The sequence below is a fragment of the Enhydra lutris genome, unplaced genomic scaffold (genome assembly GCF_002288905.1).
Source record: "Enhydra lutris kenyoni isolate GAN:26980312 unplaced genomic scaffold, ASM228890v2 scaffoldscaffold75, whole genome shotgun sequence".
Classification (NCBI taxonomy): Eukaryota; Metazoa; Chordata; class Mammalia; order Carnivora; family Mustelidae; genus Enhydra; species Enhydra lutris.
The window spans coordinates 1,168,234-1,188,307 of record NW_019154159.1 but is presented as its reverse complement, the minus strand read 5'-3'; the positions used below and the strand labels follow the sequence as shown (position 1 = coordinate 1,188,307).

General features: G+C 51.0%; 2 protein-coding genes across 8 annotated transcripts; both read right to left on the bottom strand.

Annotated features, from left to right (window-relative positions):
* Positions 1-709: 709 nt before the first annotated feature.
* LOC111160420 (cyclin dependent kinase 3) lies at positions 710-4,010 on the bottom strand. 5 transcript variants are annotated; one of them, XM_022523531.1, is made up of 7 exons: positions 3,885-4,010; positions 3,468-3,545; positions 3,274-3,394; positions 2,982-3,152; positions 2,787-2,888; positions 2,343-2,546; positions 710-899 (listed from the first exon to the last, which is right to left on the bottom strand). In XM_022523531.1, the coding sequence occupies exons 1-7, from the start codon at positions 3,998-4,000 to the stop codon at positions 774-776; spliced, it is 918 nt and encodes a 305-aa protein (XP_022379239.1). In that variant the 5' UTR covers positions 4,001-4,010; the 3' UTR covers positions 710-773. The 5 variants fall into 5 exon arrangements, with proteins under 5 accessions (XP_022379239.1, XP_022379235.1, XP_022379236.1 ...); XM_022523527.1 differs by having other exon boundaries at positions 769-899; positions 2,769-2,888; positions 3,885-4,000; XM_022523528.1 differs by lacking the exon at positions 2,787-2,888 and having other exon boundaries at positions 769-899; positions 3,885-4,000.
* Positions 4,011-4,789: 779 nt separating this feature from the next.
* On the bottom strand, positions 4,790-20,036 carry LOC111160419 (TEN1, CST complex subunit). 3 transcript variants are annotated; one of them, XM_022523523.1, is made up of 4 exons: positions 19,764-20,036; positions 13,429-13,549; positions 10,250-10,404; positions 4,790-5,085 (listed from the first exon to the last, which is right to left on the bottom strand). In XM_022523523.1, exons 2-4 carry the CDS (start codon positions 13,515-13,517, stop codon positions 4,964-4,966), a joined length of 366 nt encoding a protein of 121 aa, XP_022379231.1. In that variant the 5' UTR covers positions 13,518-13,549; positions 19,764-20,036; the 3' UTR covers positions 4,790-4,963. The 3 variants fall into 3 exon arrangements, with proteins under 3 accessions (XP_022379231.1, XP_022379232.1, XP_022379234.1); XM_022523524.1 differs by having other exon boundaries at positions 19,776-19,997; XM_022523526.1 differs by lacking the exon at positions 19,764-20,036 and adding an exon at positions 19,681-19,713.
* Between the last annotated feature and the right edge of the window lie 38 nt (positions 20,037-20,074).

The window sequence follows — 20,074 nt, the reverse complement described above, 5'->3', positions numbered from 1 at the left end:
TCCTGCCAAGGGAACAGGTGCTTGCGGGAGAGCATGTTGCCAGGTCATGGGACGATCATGAACAGCCTCTCCCCATCACCTCTGTTCTGGGTCTCTCGGTTCGGGCCAGGAATGCTTTCCAGCCCTCGGTCTACCTACCCCTTGTCAGCAAGTCCCTGGTTACCCCTTGAGGAGAAAAACACTGGAAAACTCAGGAATACATCACTTTTATTTCCTGTTCTTAAAACCAGAGGCAAACGAACGTAAGTATATGCTAAGTACAAGACGACTACTCAGAACTGGCACGCACACCCTCACCCACGCCGCGATCGGGAAAATGTCCTCTCCCTTACCCCGCTTCCTGTTTAACTTGCTTTCTTCCCTGGAATGCAACTCTTCCCCCCAAAACATTTTAAAGCCATAATGACCAGCAGGGGGCACCCTTTCGCTGGGGCAGGGGTGGGGCGGGCGGGTCAGGCTCCATCTTGCTGCCAGTAGCGCAGGCTTAAGGCTCACCCGCTCACCCGGGCGTCTGTTGTTCCAGAGCCCAGGGACACAGTCTCAAACGATCCCCGTCCCCCCGGTGCATGGAGCTTCTGTGCCCCCATCTGGAAACGGCAACGTCAAACCAACCAACAACACGGGAACTTGCTAACCTGTGGGCAGAACTAACTCAAACTCAGCTCTCTGGCGGCCAAGGCCAAACTCAGAGCTTTGCTGTTCTCTTTCTGGGGCAGTGGGTGGGGAGGCAGCAGGGGCAGCGGCTGGAGAGAGGCTGGGAGGCTCGGGCCTTCTCAGCGGCAGAACCGCTCCAGCACGCACTGGTGGGGTGCCGGGGGGGTCCCCGTGGACGAGAAGTATGGATGCACAAGGGCCGCCTTGGCTGAGATCCGCCGGCTGGGGTCGTACTGCAAGAGTTGCTGTGGAGGAAGGAGGAGGCGGAAAGACTGAGCCGTGGGGTGGCCAGGCCGGGAAAGGAGATGATGCCCTCTCCTTGGCGGGCCCCAAGCCCCAGAGCAGCTGCCTTCAAACTAGAACTGCGTTTAACCACGGCCTCCGGGCTCGCCAGCCAGTTCCGGCCACTCCCGGGATCTGGGGCCAAGGAACTAGTTCTAGGCCGACCCGGGAAGTCATCCCTGGCTCTGTAAGACTAGAGGCTGAGTCCGTCCGTCTTCTTCCCACCTGGGGTTCCCTGGCCTCTGTGCCTACTTCTGGTGGAGACCGACTTCTCTCCAGGTACCAGGAAGGAGAGGGCGAAACCTGTCTTGGAAGCATATTAGGACTCTAAGCCCCAGCTAGGCTGTGGAAGGACCCCTTGCCCGGGGGTAGCCGGATGGAGCGCTAAGAGCCTGGGCTGGAAGCATCCGCCTTCCTGCTTACGCTGGGCTGAGACACACATCCCTGGAAAGATGAAAATACTGCCCTGCCTTCTTCTGGCCCAACACCAGATTAAAGAGACAGACGTGGTCCCAAGTCTTTGCGGGCAATGGACGGCTCTGCCTGAGGCCTTCTGGGTAGTCTGGCCTGGGCCAGCCCAGTCGGTCAGGATGGTGCAACAGCATAGGGCAGCTCGGACCGCGGCAGGGGCCCAGACATCAGGAAACAGCCTCACGGGAAGAGCAGCGACTGCGGAAGGAGGCGTGCTCCCCGCTGGCAGAAGCTCACAGAAAAAGGGTAAGTATCAGGCACCTGGGTGACTGAGTTGAGCGTGTGCCTTTGGCTCTGGTCACAATCCCATGGTCCTGGGATCGAGCCTCGTGTTGGGCTCTCTGCTCATCTGGGAGCCTGCTACTCCCTCTCCCCACTGCTCTCTTTCTCTCTCTCTCAAATAAATAAATAAAATCTAAAAAAAAAAAAAAAAAAAGAAGTGGGGGTGCCTGGGTGGCTCGGTGGGTTAAAGCCTCTGCCTTCGGCTCAGGTCATGGTCCCAGGGTCCTGGGATCGAGCCCCACATCGGGCTCTCTGCTCAGCAGGGAGCCTGCTTCCCCCCACCCCTCTCTCTGCCTGCCTCTCTGCCTACTTTATGATCTCTGTCTGTCAAATAAATAAATAAAATCTTTTAAAAAAATAAAAATAAAAATAAAAAAATTTTTTAAAAGGTGGGGGACAAGTATCAGAGCATAAAAACAAAGCTAATCAGAAGAAAGATGTTTTAAAAGGACACGTGAATGCTGGACTTATCCAGGAAGGAGCCTCCGGGTTGAACGATCAAGAGGGACAGGGACAAGCTGGCTATGTTCAGGGTCAGAAAAGAGGCCTGCTGGACTCAGGGGGCCCTGGGGCGACACGGGGCTGGCTGACAGAGACACTTGTGGTGGCGCAGTGGCCGTTCTTGCCCTCCCCTGCCTCCCTCCTGGACCTACCATGAGCAGGTCCTTGCCCTCTGGTTCCAGACTGGGCACGATCTCCTCCAGCCCCTTCCTGGTCCACTTGGGGAAGCTGCCCTTATAGTCGGGCAGCTGGGTGACCCCTGGCCACACGGCTTCACTGGGTGTCCCCAGGGTCCGAAAGATTCGGAAGAGCTGGTCAATCTCAGAGTCACCAGGAAACAGGGCTCTGCGGGTCACCTGAAATGAGGAAGAGGAGGTGTAGGGTCCGGTCCCCCCTCTAATCCTACAGAATCCAACCCCAGATAAGATACTCTTCCCAGGGCTGTGCTAAGAATCCCGGCTTTTTTCTGGAATACGGTTTGCTTCCTTAGTCACGCAGCTAGTCCCAAACACCCGAGGCCACCTCTCACAGGAGAATGGGAGTCCCAGCCCTACCCCAGCAGGCCTCCCTGTGGCCACATCTGTCCCTCCCTCTACCATCTCAGCAAAGATGCAGCCGATACTCCAGACATCCACGGCCGTGGAGTAGAACTTGCTGCCCAAGAGGATCTCGGGGGCGCGATACCAGAGCGTCACCACCTGTGGGGGCGAGAAAGCAGCGCCAGTGGGGCGGCCGAGTGCCCCGGTGATGCCCCTTCAGCTGGCCTCCTCCTCCCGCCTGTGCGGCAGTACCTCGTGGGTGTAGGTGCGAAGGGGCACCCCGAAGGCTCGAGCCAGTCCGAAGTCAGCCAGCTTGATGGCACCCAACTCATTGATGAGCAGATTCTGGGGCTTCAGGTCTCGGTGGATGACCCGATGCGAGTGGCAGAAATTCACGCCCTGCAGCAGCTGGAAGAGGTAGCTCTGCCCGAGCGAGAGCGAGCGGAGCGGGGAGGCAGTGAGCGGAAGCCGGGCCGGCTGGGCGCGGCGTTCTGGGCCGGCTGGGCGCGGCGTTCCGGGCCTCCCACCCGCCTCCCCTCGCTACCTTGACGGAGCGCAGCGGCAGCTCGGAGGCTGGGGCGGAGTCCATGTACTTCTTCAGGTCCTGGCTGAGGAACTCAAACACCAGGTAAAGCTTCTTCTCACTGTGCACCACGTCCAGCAGCCTGGCCGGGGGACACCAGTCACTACGTGGCCCCCCTAGCGGACCCGGCCTCCCCACCTCCTTGCCCACCTCACCTGACGATGTTGGGGTGCTTGAGCTCTTTGAGCAGGGAGATCTCCCTGATGGCCGTGCTTGGGACTCCCTCTGTTTCCCTGCGGGAAAGGAGGGGACGGCAGTGGAGGCTTCTGCCCCGAGGGAGTCCCCGTGTGTTCCGTGTTCCGAAAGAAGGGCCTGGCCCCCAGCAAGAGGGCCCTGGGCCCCTCAGCACGTCCTCACACCACCGGGGACCCTGGGTGAGGCGTGGCTGGGAGGAGGACGGCGAAGGCTGCCCCTGTGTCCCCCCCCCACTGTCCCCCCATGTCCCCTCCACCCTCCACCGCCCCCACCCGCACGTGCCGACGCGGAGCTGAGCGTAAGGCCCTGAGGTGAGGGACAGGGGTCGCCCCCCAGCGGGAGGGGTCTGGTGTCTCAGGGGCCGCGGCGGCACTCACAGATCCAGTCTGATCTTCTTGAGGGCCACAAGCTGCCCGGTCTCCTTGTTCTTGGCCTTATACACCACCCCATAGGTGCCCTCTCCGATCTTCTCTACTTTCTGGAACACATCCATAGCCGCAGAACTGCCCAGGAAACAGAGGGCGCCTGGGGAATTCACCGCCACACCCAGCACCCCTGCTGCCCCTCCGGCCCCCACAGAACACCCTGACCAGCCCCCACCCGGGCCCATGCTCCCCCTGCCCCATCCCCAATCCCCAGGAACCAGCCCAGCCCAGGCCTTCCCCAGCCCAGGCAGGAAAGCGCCTGGCTACGGGGCGCAGGAGGGCCCAAACTTCTCAGCAGGGCCCCTGCCTTGGGCCCAGCCAGGCCTAGCCTCTGGGGGCCAAGGCTTCCCAGAAGGGTGGCCTGGGGGGCTGGAGTCAGCCCCGGGACAGAGGTCAGGGGTCAGGAAGGGTTTCTAGAGCCACAGCCCTGCCCTAGGCCGCACGGCCAGGCTGAGGGGTCATGCCCCAACCTTCTGGGATAGCCCGGCCTCCTCTGAGGGCAGAACTTCAGTGGGGGCAGCCTCCCTGCATCTTGAGCCCACTCCCAGGGCCCACAGGGGGCCCTAGCACCCCTCCCACAAACCCCCGCCCAGAATTCACCAGAAACCCTGTGTTCCAGGGGCCTCACTGCTGGCAGGCTGCCTGCTCCACGGCTCCCCCTCCTGGCCCCCACCGGCGCTGCACCACACGCACACAACGCAAGGTCTCCCCCACTGGGGCCTTTATTCATGAGTACCTTCCAGAATCCTCCATATGCCCCCTTGAGGCTCAGCCCCCAGCACCCCACAGCTCAGCCTCCCACAGGCTCCTGGCCCGGCGTGTGTGTGTGTGTGTGTGTGTGTGTGTGTCTGGAGTGTGTGTGTGTGTGTCTGGAACAATCCAAATAAGCAACCCCTCCTCTTCTCTCAGGCTCCAGAAAAGGGCTGTCACTCTGGGGAAGGTCTGCATCTTCATCTTCTCTGCTCAGGCATCTCTGGTGGGCTTGGTCTCAGGAGCAGACTGGGGGGACGGTTGCCAGGAAGTGCAATTTGCTACTGGCTGCTGTCCCTCTCTTGCTGGTACCGCCTCTGCTCCTGGACAGCTTGCTCTAACAAGGGTAGATTCATTCCTTCCACACAAGTCAGCACCCGGGCCTTCACCACGGACCCTCCATCTGAAAGACACAAGCACAAGGCACTAGCAGGGACTGACCCCCTGTGTCAGCAACGCCCCGGATGCATTCCAGCTGCTTCCCCCGGACTTGCTCTCAGGATGAGCTGGAAGGATGGCATCCGGGATACTGGTAATTTTTCTCTACTTGGGCCTCTGAACAGGGGGCCTGTTGCACACTATTGCATGTGTCTGGAACTTAGGGGACAGCCCGCAAATCCCACTTCTCCACGGAGGAAGGGCCGGACAGCTGTCCCCTCGACCTCTGTCCTTTGTCATCTTAATTCCTGACACCTTCCCTGCCTCGAGTGCACCATCCCACTTCTCCATTTGTACTAGGGGAAGGGTCCCCTTGGCATACTGGGCCCCACTAGCATTGGAAATTGGGGCAAAGAGAACTGCATAATTAGTAAATCCAAGGTGAGAGTTTGGCCTTGTAGGGCCAAGTCACCCCACCCCAGACGAGGGGCTGGGAGGTGCTTCTGGCACATGCTGTGTTGACCTGATGGAAAGACCTGTCAGCGAGCCGGTGATGGCAAGCAGAAAAGACAACTGGGCCTGCCCTGACATGTTTGTTTGTGTTTTCGTTTTTTTTAAAGCAGACTCCACAACTCACAACCCAGAAATGAAGACCTGAACTGAGATCGAGTCATATGCTCAACTGACTGAGCCGCCCAGGTGCCCGGGTTTTTTTTTGTTGTTTTTTTTTTTTCATCCATGTTCTTTATATGCTCTGGTCAGGTCAACAAACACATTCAATGTGCTAGGATAACCTGTTTCCTTTTGATGTGGTTCTGAGATACAGGCTCTTTGGTTAGATAGGTCATGCCTTGCCTTCCTCCTAGTCTAGACCTCTTTTTCTTCCTTCCTTCCTCCCTTTCCTTTCTTTTTATTTATTTATTTATTTAATATTTTATTTATTTTGAGAGAGAGAGAGCACGAGCAGAAGGAGAGGGAGAAGCAGACTCCCTGTTGAGCAGGAAGCCCGATGCAGGACTCGGTCCCAGGACTCTGGGATCATGACCCAAGCTGAAGGAAGACGCTTCACGGACTGAGCCACCCAAGCGCCCTGCACAGAGCTTTCCTTACATGATGCCTATCAGCTCTTTCCTCCTGTCAGCGTGGGAAAACCCTCCCTCCTAGATTTACACTGAGAAACCAAAATGAAACAAATAATCCTAACATTTGTGTGGAACCAGAAAAGACCCCGAAGAAGACGCTACTTAGAGCCGTCTACACACTCAATGCAATCCGTATACTGAGCAACGTATTGTCTCTCTCTGTGAGTGAAAAACATTATTTTTTTAAAGATTTTAATTTATTTATTTGCCACTCTGCTTACTTATGCTGTCAATTAAATAAATAAAATCTTAAAAAAAAAAGAGAGAGAAATAAATAGTGCCACTTTCCTGAAATTTGTGCACACAGTGAGCTGAGGAGGCCAAAAAGGGTGAAGAAATGCCTGCCATGTGAGAAACCCACTGGTTCTTTATTTATTTATTTATTTTTTGACAGACAGATCACAAGCAGAGAGGCAGGCAGAGAGAGAGGAAGGGAAGCAGGCTCCCCGCCAAGCAGAGAGCCCAATGTGGGGCTCGATCCCAGGACCCTGGGATCATGACCTGAGCCGAAGGCAGAGGCTTTAACCCACTGAGCCACCCAGGTGCCCCTTTATTTTTCTTTTTAAGTTTTATTTATTTACGTAATCTCTACACCCCATGTGGGGCTGGAATGCACAACCCCCGAGATCAAGAGCCACATGCTCTTCCAACTAAGCCAGCCAGATGCCCCAGAAAGGTGACTTTAGGTGGCGTCTAGTCTGTCCCCAGAGCTGCTGACCTTGCCACCCGACAGATCTGTGTCTCGTTGACGTTTGTCCCACACTGGACCTAGGACACACGGCAGGTGAGAGCAGCGAACCAGAACACTGCAGGCTGGGGGTGAGCAGTCCCTCCCACGCTCAGCCTACACTCTGCCCCCGTCCCCATCACTGTCTTCCCTTCTGTGTGTCAGCTGCAAACGATGAGCACGTCTTACTGAGAAATTAGAAATTTAGGGGGAAAGCTTTTTTTTTTTTTAAGAAAAAAACACATAGATGGTGATGAAAATAATGAGAAGCAGGCAAGGAGCCAGAGCCCAGGGAGAATGCTGCCTGACCTGAGGCTTGATCATTCGGGTTCAGGTTGGGGGCTGAGGGAGCGGGGGCAAGGTCACCTGGAGGTGTTGCTGCCTGGGACCTCCAGCTGTGTGGCTGCTGATCCACCTGCTTCTCCAGCGTGGCCTTGGGGCAGGGCCGGGTGTTGCTGGCAGCATTCCTGCCGCCCTGCCCTTTCTGGACCCTGGGAGCGATAGGAGCAGCCAGTGATAACATCGTGGCCTGGATTCATTATTTCATCAGGACTTTTAAAGAGGTGACTTCAGACATTTCCTGCGTTTATGCACTATGATTGTTCTCTAAAAAACTTTTCCTCATCAAAAATGTGAGCTGTCCCTGAGCCACAGTCCGTTCAGAAAAAGGCAAGGGAAAGAAGGTTTAGGGCAGCCAGGAGGGAGGAATCAGCCAATTCCAGACCCAAGTTCTCTAATAAATGGCATTTAAAAAAAAAGGGGAGGGGGACAGAACTCACACAGAGACTTGGGGTTTGTTAGCCAAATGCAACAAATGGACTTTGGAGGTGATCTGAACTACCCAAGTTTGAGAAGCCATGGAGGGGAAGGGAGTAAACATGGACAAGGTGTTCGATTCTGTCGAGGGACAGCTGTTTTGTTGGGTATGATGGGTAGTGGTAGAGGCATGGACGTGTTTATGGGGAAATGAAGTGACATCAGATTTGCTCCAAAAGACCCCAGCAAAATAAATAGGTAAATGCAGGCAGCGGAGACTCAGCCAGGCTGACTGTGGGTTCTACCACTCTATTTCTGTGCGCATCTGACTGGAACAGTCAATAGAAAAAGTTACATGTGTTGGACATACAAAGGTTTCTTCCCATTTTTCTCCCCACCACAAGGGATTCTAACTGTCCGCTCCACGTCCTGTTCTTGTCCGGGCCTGCTGCCCCACCTGACTTTCAACCCCTCTCTGTGTCTGCGGTCAGGCCTTAGCATCCCAGACACTGGGCGGTGGGCTCCTGGGAGCTCCCAGGATGCACTGGAGGGCTGGGGGTACAGGAGAAAGCCTCAGGGACCTGGGCTGCAGTCAACATGGAAATCACTTGTGCAAAACCTCTTCTGTACCTGTTCCCACCCCCATTCCTGATGTCTCTCTCAAATCAATACGAAGGCCATAACTCCGTGAGCTTAACCTTAAATAAAGATTCACTTCTATTAAATCAAAGGTAATTAAAATAAGCACCATCTAATAACATTTTTTCTAGCACATTTCATCCAGAGTTAAAAACCATCACCCCTGGGGTGCCTGGGTGGCTCAGTCTTTAAACATCTGCTGTCAGCTCAGGTCATGATCCCAGTGGGAAGCCTGCTTCTCCTTTCCACTCCCCTTACTTGTATTCCCTCTCTTGCTGTCTCTCTCTCTCTCTCTCTGTCAAATAAATAAATAAAATCTTTAAAAATATATAAAATAAAACCATCATGACTGGGGCTCCTGGGTGGCTCAGTCGTTAAGCGTCCGTCTTTGGCTCAGGTCACGATCTCGGGGTCCTGGGATCGAGTCCCTCGTCGGGCTCCCTGCTTGGTAGGAAGCCTGCTTCTCCCTCTCCCACTCCCCATGCTTATATTCCCTCTCTCACTGTGTCTCTCTCTGTCAAGTAAATAAATAAAATCTTAAAAAAAAACCCACCCTGACTTTTGGAAAGGAAGATGGCATGTTTGCATCCTTCTTTTTTTTTTTTTTTTTTAAGATTTTATTTTATTTATTTGACAGAAAGAGATCACAAGTAGGCAGAGAAGCAGGCAGAGAGAGAGGAGGAAGCAGGCTCCCCGCTGAGCAGAGAGCCCGATGCGGGGCTCCATCCCATGACCCTGGAATCATGACCTGAGCTGAAAGCAGAGGCTTTAACCCACTGAGCCACCCAGGCACCCCTATGTTTGCATCCTTCTATAGAGCAATTCTACTTTTAGGAAACGATCATGAAGAAATAATCAGAAAATGGACAAAGACTGTGCATGAGGATATTAACTACAGCATTAAAAAAAATTTTATTTATTTATTTGACAGAGAGAGAGAGACAGCGAGAGAGGAACACAAGCATGGGGAGTGGGAGAGGGAGAAGCAGGTTTCTCGAAGAGCAGGGAGCTCGATGTGGGGCTGGATCCCAGGACCCCGGGATCATAACCTGAGCCGAACGCAGATGCTTAACGACTGTGCCACGTAGGCGCCCTGCAACCTTCAACTCTAAAGATGTTATTTATTTAATTGAGAGATAGAGTGAGAGAGAGAGAGATGAGAGAGCACACAGTGGGAGAAGCAGGTTCCCCACTGATCTGGGAGCCCGACTCGGACTCGATCCCAGGATGCTGGGATCATGACCTGAGCCAAAGGCAGATGCTTAACCGACTGAGCCACCCAGACGCCCCAAGCCTTCAACTTTTGATGCCAGAGAGATACCCCCGGTTGCTGGGATTCCTTCCCTTCTGTTTCTCTTACTCTGACTCCCGAGCCCCCTCCTCTCCTCGCCTGACTTTTCTCATCTATGGAAGAGCAACAGTAAGACTCAGTTTAAGACCAGCTCGGCAAATTCACAAAGACTGAACGCGGAGCACCCTGGTGGCTCAGTGGGTAAAGCCTCTGCCTTCGGCTCAGGTCATGATCCCAGGGCCCTGGGATCAAGCCCCGCATCTGCTCTGCACGGAGCCTGCTTCCCTTCCTCTCTCTCTGCCTGCCTCTCTGCCTGCTTGTGATCTCTCTGTCAAATAAATAAAATAAAGTATTTAAAAAAAAAAAAAGGACTGAAGGCAATGGTGTAGGACCAGGCCTGGCACATGGTCGGCCTTTAGAAATTAATGATTTCGCTCCCCTTGCATGCCCCTAGAGCAGGTCCACGGAGCCTGATCACATCTGTTTCCATGAGTCCTTGAACTTGTGGGCCGATCTAGAAGGGAAGCTAACCCCAGGGAGGGACTCCTGCCCGGTCAGAATCCAGACCCAGTCCTAACGAAGCTGCCCCACCCAGGACCCAGCGTGAAAAGGGAACGTGAAGCCAGGGGCTTACCCTGGTGCTCGAGCTCTCCAAGGACGAGGTACAGGGAGTCCACCTGGGCTTGGAACGGCTCCACCAACTTGGTGCAGACCAGGATCTGGTGCTCGTCAGATCCGCGCTGAGCTTTCAGGGTCGCTCGGGACTGGGTCATGTCATAGAGGAACAACCTGCAGGTCAGCGAAACTGTAATCGATCAGTTCTGTCCACAAACAGCACAAACGCGGAAAGCTCAAAGGGCTCTAGCAAACCCATGGGTCTCTGATCAGAGAAATAAAAATGGAGGCAACAAGTCAGAGAAACTGTTTTCAGTCCAAATTGTGAAGATGGAAATTACATGCATTACAAGGCACCTGCTTATTTTTTTTTTTTTAAGATTTTATTTATTTATTTGACAGTAGGCAGAGAGGCAGGCAGAGAAAGGAGGAAGCAGGTTCCCTGGTGAGCAGAGAGCCCTAGGCGGGGCTCCATCCCAGGACACTGGGATCATGACCCGAGCTGAAGGCAGAGGCTTTAACCCACTGAGCCACCCAGGCGCCCCATAAGGCACCTGCTTAAGGGGTGTTGACAAAAGTATACACAGGTGTAACCAGCACCCCAATTAACATGTGGCCCATTTCGATCGCCCCCAAAAGTTCCCTTGTGCCACTACTCAAGCTCCCCATCTCCCACGCCAGGCAACCGCTGATCTACGGGTTCGTTTTCTCACTCTGGCACCTCATGTACATAGGGGCACAGCAGCACATCCTCTCTCGTGCCAAGCTTCCTTCACTCGCACGGCGGTTTCGAGAGTCACGGTACTGCTGGGTAAATCAGTGCTTTACTCCTTCTATCCCTCAGCAGCAATTCTGTTGAAATGACTGAAAACAGTCTGTGTATCCGTTCGTCAGCTTGTCTGGTTTCCTGCCAGTGTCGGGCTATGATGAATATACCAGCATGAACTTCTGCAGACCAATCTCTTTGCTGACATATATTTTCATTTCTCTTAGGTAAATACCCAGGTGGGATCGCAAAGTCATTCAATCAACCCGTCTGTTCAACTCTAAGAGAAATTGGCGAATTGTTTTTCAAAATGGGTGTGCTACTTTACACTCCCAGCAGCAACACGTGAGGGTTCTAGTGACTCTCCACATCTGGCCAGGACTTTGGTATGGTCAGTCTTTTTAATTTTAGCCGTCCTAGTGTCCTAGCGGGCAGGAAAATACTGTATCGTAGTGGCTGTTGGTTGGTTGGTTGCTTGGTTGGTTTTTAAAAGATTTTATTAATTTGTTTGAGAGAGAGAGAGTGGAAGAAAGACTGGGGTGGGTGAGGGCAGTGGGAGAGGGAGAGGCAGGCTCCTTGCTGAGCAGGGAGCCGCGGGGGCTCGATTCCAGGAATCTGGGATCATGACCTGAGCAGAAGGCAGACGCTTAACCCATGGGTGCCCTTGTTGTGGTTTTAACTTGCACTTCCCTGTGACTAACGATGTTTACCATCTTTTCATATGCTTATTATCATTTGTGTGTGTATATATGTATATATATGTATTTTTAAAGATTCTTATTTATTTATTTAACAGTGAGAGAGGAACACAAGCAGGGGTAGTGGGAGAGGGAGAAGCAGGCTTCCCGCTGAGCAGAGAGCCCGATGCAGGGCTCGGTCCCAGGACCCCGAGATAAAGACCTGAGCCAAAGGCAGATGCTTAACAACTGAGCCACCCACGTGTCCCCCTATATGTGCATTAATTGTCATATGCAAAATTGTTTACTTTTTGGATGACTGCTAGGTGTTATGTAGACTCTCTTTTGTTAAGTGTCTGTTCAAGTCTTTTGCCCTCCTCCTGTTTAAGATTCTGTAACATATGCTTTTCCCCTCTGGTTTTACTTGGGATAACTGAATTACAGCAGACCACACATATTTAAAGGACACACTTTGACACCACATACACTTGAGCAACTGTCCACACAATTGATAATGAACACATTGTTCCCTAGTGCATTTTCACAATCCTCCAATATGCCATACCCAGGCAATCCTTGCAGGTAACTGGCCTGCTTTTTTTTTTTTCCCCACTTTTGAATTTTTTTTTTTTTTTTTTGGCTTTTCCTAAATTTTTTTATAAATGGAGCCATACAACATGTAATTTTTTTTTTTTTGGGGGGCCTGGTTCCTTTCTTTCTTTCTTGTTTTCTAAGACTCTATTTATTTCTTTGTATTTTATTTTATTATTATTATTATTTTAAAGATTTTATTTTTTTAATTAAAAAAATTTTTTTTAAAGATTTTATTTATTTATTTGACAGACAGAGATCACAAGTAGGCAGAGAGGCAGGCAGAGAGAGAGGAGGAAGCAGGCTCCCTGCTGAGCAGAGAGCCCGATGTGGTACTCGATCCCAGGACCCTGAGATCATGACCTGAGCCAAAGGCAAAGGCTTAACCCACTGAGCCCAAAGATTTTATTTTTTTAAAGTGATCTCTACACCCAACGTGCAGCTCGAAATCACAAACCTGAGATCGAGAGTCGCATGTTCTACTGACTGAGCGCGCCGGGCGCCCCATGTTTAAATATGTGTTTAGCTTTTAAAGAAACTGCAGGCTGTTTTCCAAAGTAGTTGTGCCATTTTACATTTCCATGGGGAGGGTCGAGGAGTTACAGCTGCTCCACACCCTCATTGGCTTCTGGTTTCAACAGTCTTTGCAAATTCAGCCAGTCCACTGGGCCTGTACGAGTATCGCTGTGGTGTGAATTTGCACTTCCCTGATGATGCGATACATACCTGGTGTGAACACACACCCATTCACACAGTCACGTACATCCATACACATGAGTGTGTCTAAATTAATCACCAAAAGGTTAGCAGTGGCGGTCCAGAGAGTGGGATTTCCGGTACTTTTGCTTGCTTTCTTCACACTTCTATGGACTATCTTTTTTCCAATGAAAACAAATCCACGTTCTAGCATTTAAAAAATACGTTGACGGGGATGCCCTGTTGGCTCAGTAAGAGGTGCGTGCGACTCTTGATCTTGGGTCGTGAGTTCAAGCCCCACGTTGGGTGTAGAGATAACTTGAAAAAGTAAAACTTAAAAAAAAAAAAAACAATTAGACAAACTTAAAATAACATTTTAATTGTTTTTTTCTGGCAGGCCTGGGGTGTATGTGGGGGGAGGAACGGAAATATCCCCACACCCGATGGAAAAAAAAAAAACGTTCTTACCTGCCAAATGTTCTCAGTGTGCCCCCGTCAGGAACTTGGCCAGCACTGACTTCCCAGGGGAAGTAATAGATCCCAGGTTTGGGCAGCATCGTAAATAGCTGGGATGGATTTCTGAAGATTCCTGAAAAACCAACCAGACCACAGGCTGAGATTAGCCGATACTTGAGAGCAGCGACACCTGAAAGGCTAGTTCCAGGGGTAGTTTAATATTTAAAGATATTTAAGGGCGCATCTGGGTGGCTCTCTACCTGTCAAATAAATAAAATCTTAAAATATATATATATATATTTAAAGATATTTAAGAGTGGTAGTTTAATATTAAACAATTTTTTAAAAAGATTTTATTTATTTATTTGACAGAGACAGAGAAAGCACAAGTAGGCAGAGAAAGACGAGGAAGCAGGCTTCCTGCTGAGCAGAGAGCCTTACTTGGGGCTCGATCCCAGGACCCTGAGACCATGACCCGAGCCAAAGGCAGAGGCTTAACCCACTGAGCCACCCAGGAGTCCCTAAACAATTTTTTTTGATCAGTTACGCATTCACTAATTTAAAAAAGCAAAACAATATAAAAAAGATCTGGGGTGTCCGGGAGGCACAGGCCTTTGGGTGTGGGACTCTTGGGTTTTGGCTTGGGTCATGATCTCAGGTGATGAGATCGAGCCCCAGGTCAGGTTCCTCATTCTGCGTGGAGTCTGCTTGAGACTTTCTCTCTCCCTCTGCCCCATGAGCCCCACCCCCATGCATATGTGTACTTTCTCTCTCAAATAAATAAGTAAACCTTTATTTTTATTTTTTTAAGATTTATTTATTTATTTGAGAGAGAGAGCACATGGAGGGAGAGGGAGAAGCAGACTCCCTACTGAGCAGAGAGCCCGACGTGGGGCTCAATCCTAGGATCCTGGGACCATGACCCGAGCCGAAGACAGAGGCTTTAACTCACTGAGCCACCCAGGCACCCCTCCACTTAATATTTTTTTTAAAGATTTTGTTTATGTATTAGAGAGAGAGAGAGAGAATGAGAACACAAGCAGGGGGAATGGCAAGCAGAGGGAGAAGCAGGCGGGATGTAGGACTCGATCCAGGACCCTGGGATCATGACCTGAGCCGAAGGCAGACACTTAACCCACCAAGCCACCCAGGTGCTCTTTTTTTTTTTTTTCTTAGTAGGCTCCACACCTAGTGTAGAGCCCAGTGTGGGGCCTGAATCAATGACCTGGAGATCGAGACCCAAGCTAAGATCAAGAGTTGGATGCTAAACTGGCTGAACCGCTCAGATGCCCCTACAGGTTTGTTTTCTGAAATCTAAAGCTAAAACTATTTTAAAATAAAAAGTTTATTTAAAAATCAATGAAGGAGCGCCTGGGTGGCTCAGCTGGTTGGGTGTCCAACTTGATCTCAGCTCGGGTCTTGATCGTGGAGATCTTCCGACTGAACCGGCCAGGTGCCCCATCACTGATGAAGAATATGATTCATTCTTTTATTTCTTTATTGTAAAAATTTTTATTTATTTTTTTGAGAGAGAGAGTGCACTTGAGTGGGGAGAGGGGCAGAGGGAGAGGGAGAAGCAGGCTCCCCACCGAGCAGGGAGCCCGATGAGGGGCTCCATTCCAGGACCCTGAGATCATGATCCGAGCCGAAAGCAGAGGCTTAACTCACTGAGCCACTCAGGGACCCCACCCCTGATTTTTTTTTTTTCAAGCAAAAGTTGCTGTGTGTTTATTAAGGCATTTCTGTTAATTTCCATAAGCCCTGCTGGCTCAGTAAATCATTATCCATATATCATCAGACATGCAAGAGAGTTTCTGAAACAATATATCAAGACTGGCTTTTCGGGGCACCTGGGTGGCTCAGTGGGTTAAGCCTCTGCTTTTGGCTCGGGTCATGATCTCCGGATCCTGGGATCGGGCCCCAAATCGGGCCCCGCATCGGGCTCTCTGCTCAGCAGGGAGCCTGCTTCCCCCTCTCTCTCTCTGCCTGCCTCTCTGCCTACTTGTGATCTCTGTCTGTCAAATAAATAAATTTTTAAAATCTTAAAAAAAAAAAAAAGACTGGCTTTTCTTACAGCTTAGCTAGGTTTTAGGTACTGTCTTTGCAAGTCTGAGGAATGGTATAATCTGTACAGTAGAGCTTTGCCCTCTTCATTCCCCAAGACAAAACATCCACTGCTGGGAGAAAAACCCACAGTACGAACAATCGACATAGTCTTCTCTTTTTAACAACTGGGAAATTTGAAAAATACCGTACAGGAAGGAAGGGAAGGATGGCGACCCGATGTGACTGCTTCTTTCATTTTTTTCTGAAGCAATTGCTAAGATTTCTGTAGTAGGACTACAGGTCAGAAAAGTAATACCTGTACCTAAGTTGTGATGGCTTTTATTAGCTTTGGGTTTCCTTCTTGGAGATAAGAATCTTGATTGTGTATGTTTATTACTCTACAATTAGAATAGATTACCAGTTTATTAAAACAAGGACAGAAAGTCAGGAACAGCCAGATAGAAGAGATGCATTGAGCAAGGCATGTGGGAAGGGCCCTGCACCTTCTCTCTCGGATCACACCAGTCTCAGCACCTCGCTCTGTCCACTAACCCTGAGGCAACTGATAAATGATTTTATTTTTTAAAAGATTTTATTTATTTGAGAGAAAGAGCATGATCGGAGGGGGAAAGGAAGAGGGAGAAGGAGGCTCCTCGCTGAGCAGGGAGCCCCACAAAGAGCCCCAGGACCCTGGGATCATGACCTGAGCCAAACACAGATGCTTAACTGGCTGAGCCCCCCAGGCACCTCTCATAAATGTTTTTAAAGCCACAATTCTTTGTTAGTTCATATTGCACAATGAGTCTTCAACACTACAACTAAAAACAAAACAAAACAACCCACTATAACTCAAGTTACACTACAGGATTTGAACTCTGGCCTCAAAAGAGTCTATCTGTCACATGGTTGGGGCAGGACTGGTGGCTCTGTCAGGAAGAGCCTGCCTCCGGGTCAGGTCATGATGGTCCCAGGATCAAGCCACGCATTAGGCTCCCTGCTCCGTGGGAAGCCTGCTTCTCCCTCTCCCACTCCCCCTGCTTGTGTTCCCTCTCCCACTGTTTCTCTGTCAAATAAATAAATAAATAAATAATCTTTAAAAAAAAAATTCTATCACATGGGAAGCATTACAAATTTTATTTATTTATTTATTTTTGAAGATTTTATTATTTATTTGAGAGAGAGACACACAGCGAGAGAGGGAACATAAGCAGGGGGAGTGGGAGGGGAGAAGCAGGCTTCCTGAAGAGCAGGGAGCCAGACGCGGGACTCGATCCCTCGACCCCGAGATCATGACCCGAGCCACCCAGGTGCTGCTTGAACCTAGCTTTTTCAACAAATAAGAGGAAAAAAAAAATTGTAGAGTGGAAAGTTATGCATTAAAAAAGGCTTAGGATTCTTATCAACCAACTGTGACCTGTAGACCTTTGGACCAGGTTTCCTTTGGACCTTGATTTGAACAAACTAACTGTGGAGAGTTTTTTACGAAACATTTGAGTATTGATTTTAATGACTGCAAGAAATGTTTAAAATTTCCAACTGTGATAATGGTATTGGGAGTGTGTTAAAAATAGTTTAAAGAGGGCGCCTGGGTGGCTCAGTGGGTTAAGCCTCTGCCTTCGGCTCAGGTCATGATCTCAGGGTCCTGGGATCGAGTCCTGCATCGGGCTCTCTGCTCGGCGGAGAACCTGCTTCCTCCTCTATCTCTCTCTCTGCCTGCCTCTCTGCCTACTTGTGATCTCTCTGTGAAATAAATAAATAAAATTAAAAAAAAATAGTTTAAAGATACATACTAAAAGTCTTTATGGGTATGATATCAGATTTGCTTCAAGTTAACATGGAGATGGGGGAGGTACAGGGGATAATTATTGGACCTGGGTGAAAAGTAGATGGGGTTTGTTGTATTATCCCTTCTACCTTTGTACATGGTTGAATATTTCCACAATTAATATTTAAAAATGTAAATCAGGTCACAAAACCCCACTGAAAATCGATTAAAGGCTTCCCATGTTAAATTCCTATTAACATTGAAAGTCTCTGTGTTGGCCCACAATGCCACACGGGGTCTGCACCAGCCTACGTCTCGGCTCTCACGTTTGCCATCACCCTTCCTCTGGCTCACCCTCACCCTCGAGACCTCCACACGTGCTTTTCCTCAGACTGGAGCAGTCTTCCCCAGACCTTCACATAACCAGTTCTCTTTCCCTATTTAGGGCCCAGCTCATCCTCCTCCTTCTCAGCAAGGCCGCTGTTCTCCCTATCTAAAGAAGCACGCCCCACTGCTCCCAGTCTCTCTGTCCCCTTAGCTTGATTTCTTTTCTCCACTGTAGTTGACTAAGGAATAGAATTTCAGGGCGTGATTTGTTTACTTGTTTAATGCCTCTGTCTCCCACCAGATTATCGGCTCCGTAAAGACATTATTACTCAGGTATCCCCTGTGCCTAAAACCGTGTCTGGGCATTATTAAATATTTATTTATTTATTTATTTTAAGATTTTACCCATTTATTTGACAGAGATCACAAGCAGGCAGAGAGGCAGGGAGAGAGAGGAGGAAGCAGGCTCCCCGCTGAGAAGAGAGCCCGATGCGGGGCTCCATCCCAGGACTCTGGGACCATGACCTGAGCCGAAGGCAGAGGACCTAATGCACTGAGCGACCAGGCGCCCCTGTTAAATATTTATTGAATAGATGAATATATTCATGAAGAAAACCATCTACCCCCACACTCCGCCCGGACACAGAGAACCCAAACCACACCTTGCTGCCTCCGTTACCCAGGCTTTGCGGTCCCAGGCCTTCATTAGCATTTTGTCTGTTTTACTCCTCTTGACTGTCCAGCCCAGGCAAATGGTTTGACCATTAACAGCCAGTTTGCCTTCTGAGGTTATGAGTTCCCCGGCCTTGATGTTTCCACCAATCTTCTAACATTGTACGGGGTTCTTACCCAATCCTGCACTGAAAGACATACCTTAGACCAAACTTCCAACCCTCAATGAATTCTGGCTTTACTTGCTCTAGACACTGCCAAAGCTTTGCCAGGCAGGGTTTTTCCTTACGTGAGTAGCAACCACCTCACTTTGTCTTACAATGTTGTGTTGGCGGTACCCGGAGAGCAAGCTTTTCGCAAGAGGCCTACAATCTACACACAGCAGCCAAACTCAGTATTTTAATGGGGTGGGCGGGCGGGGGAGGGGGAGCAGGGGGCGGGGCATTAGAAACAATCAGTAACACTGCCTTGCCCCGAAATCTTGAAGTCCGGCGCAAAAAGAAAAATCAGTAATAACGATCTTATCTTCGATCTTGGCTTAGTGCTCCCTTAAATTACACCGGAGGTGAGTGCCTCATTTCTCTTACCCTATTCCCAGGACTGTTCCTAAAAACTGATGCAGTAAATAAGGACGAAGCTCATAGTTTTAAACAGCAGTGGATGGGGCGCCTAGGTGGCACAGCGGGTTAGGCCTCTGCCTTAGGCTGGGGCCGTGGTCTCAGAGTCCTGGGATCGAGCCCCGCGTTGGGCTCTCTGCTCCACGGAGAGCCTGCTTCCCTCCCCCCTCTCTCTGCTTGTGATCTCTGTCAAGCAAATGAATAAAATCTTAAAAAAAATAATAATAATAAATAAAAAATAAAAAGCAGTGGATGACTATCCCGTTTCAAGTTCTAAGGGTGCGCCAGGGAGATAAAGGAGATGGCGTAACGAGCTCATCTTCATTACAGTGGTAGGAACTCAAAAAATAACTAAAATCCAGAGCGAGCACGTATTTTATGTAATCGGAATTAAAAACACAACTGGTTAAAAGCCGCTGCCTCCGAGGATGGGGAGCTTTTGCCTTTCATTACAAATTCCCCGAAACCAGGTTTCCTCAACCTGGACATCTACTGCTTTGACGACAACGGTGGTAACTGTGAAAGCAACGAAGTCTGCATTCCAAGCCGTGTGAGCTGCCCGCTCGGTCCCATTCTGGCCCACACCCACCCCATACGCGGGGAGAAGGGCCCGCACCCCACACCCAGCTCTCCGAAGCCAGCGTTTCTGGCAGCAAGGAGGCGATTATCTTAACACGAGAGAACTGGAGGCCTCTTCCCAGGGCGACTTTTGTCCTCCTCCTCTCTTTTCCCCAGTCCGGGAGGGTCTGGGGAAGCCCTACGCCAACCCTCCCCAGCAACGCCCCGCCCCCCAGAAGTTGAAATCACGCCCACCTGCCCGCCCTCAGGCCTCAGCACCTGGACCCGGAAGCCGCGCGGCCCACGCGGCCCAAGGCGCAGGCGCACTCCTCTTCAGCCGCCTCGTCCCGCCCCTTCCCTACCTCCTCGCCAACCTGTTGGGGAGTCGCTGCGGCCTTTGGGAGCCCCGTTTCCGCCCCGCGCGGTCGCGTGACGAGGAGGGGCGGGTTACCAGGAGCGCCCGGCTGGCCTCACTCCCCGCCCTCGGGGCAATCTCTTGGCGGTCTTCCGGGGTTGCCTCCCCGGGTGGGGGTCTGCTGTTAGGGATCCCGGGAACGAGAGCGGAGGACTCGCCCGCCCCACCGCAGGCTACGGTCGCCGCGCCCACGCCGCCGCCGCCGCCGCCTCCGCCTCCGCCTCCGCCCCCGCCTCCGCCTCCGCCCCCGCCTCCGCC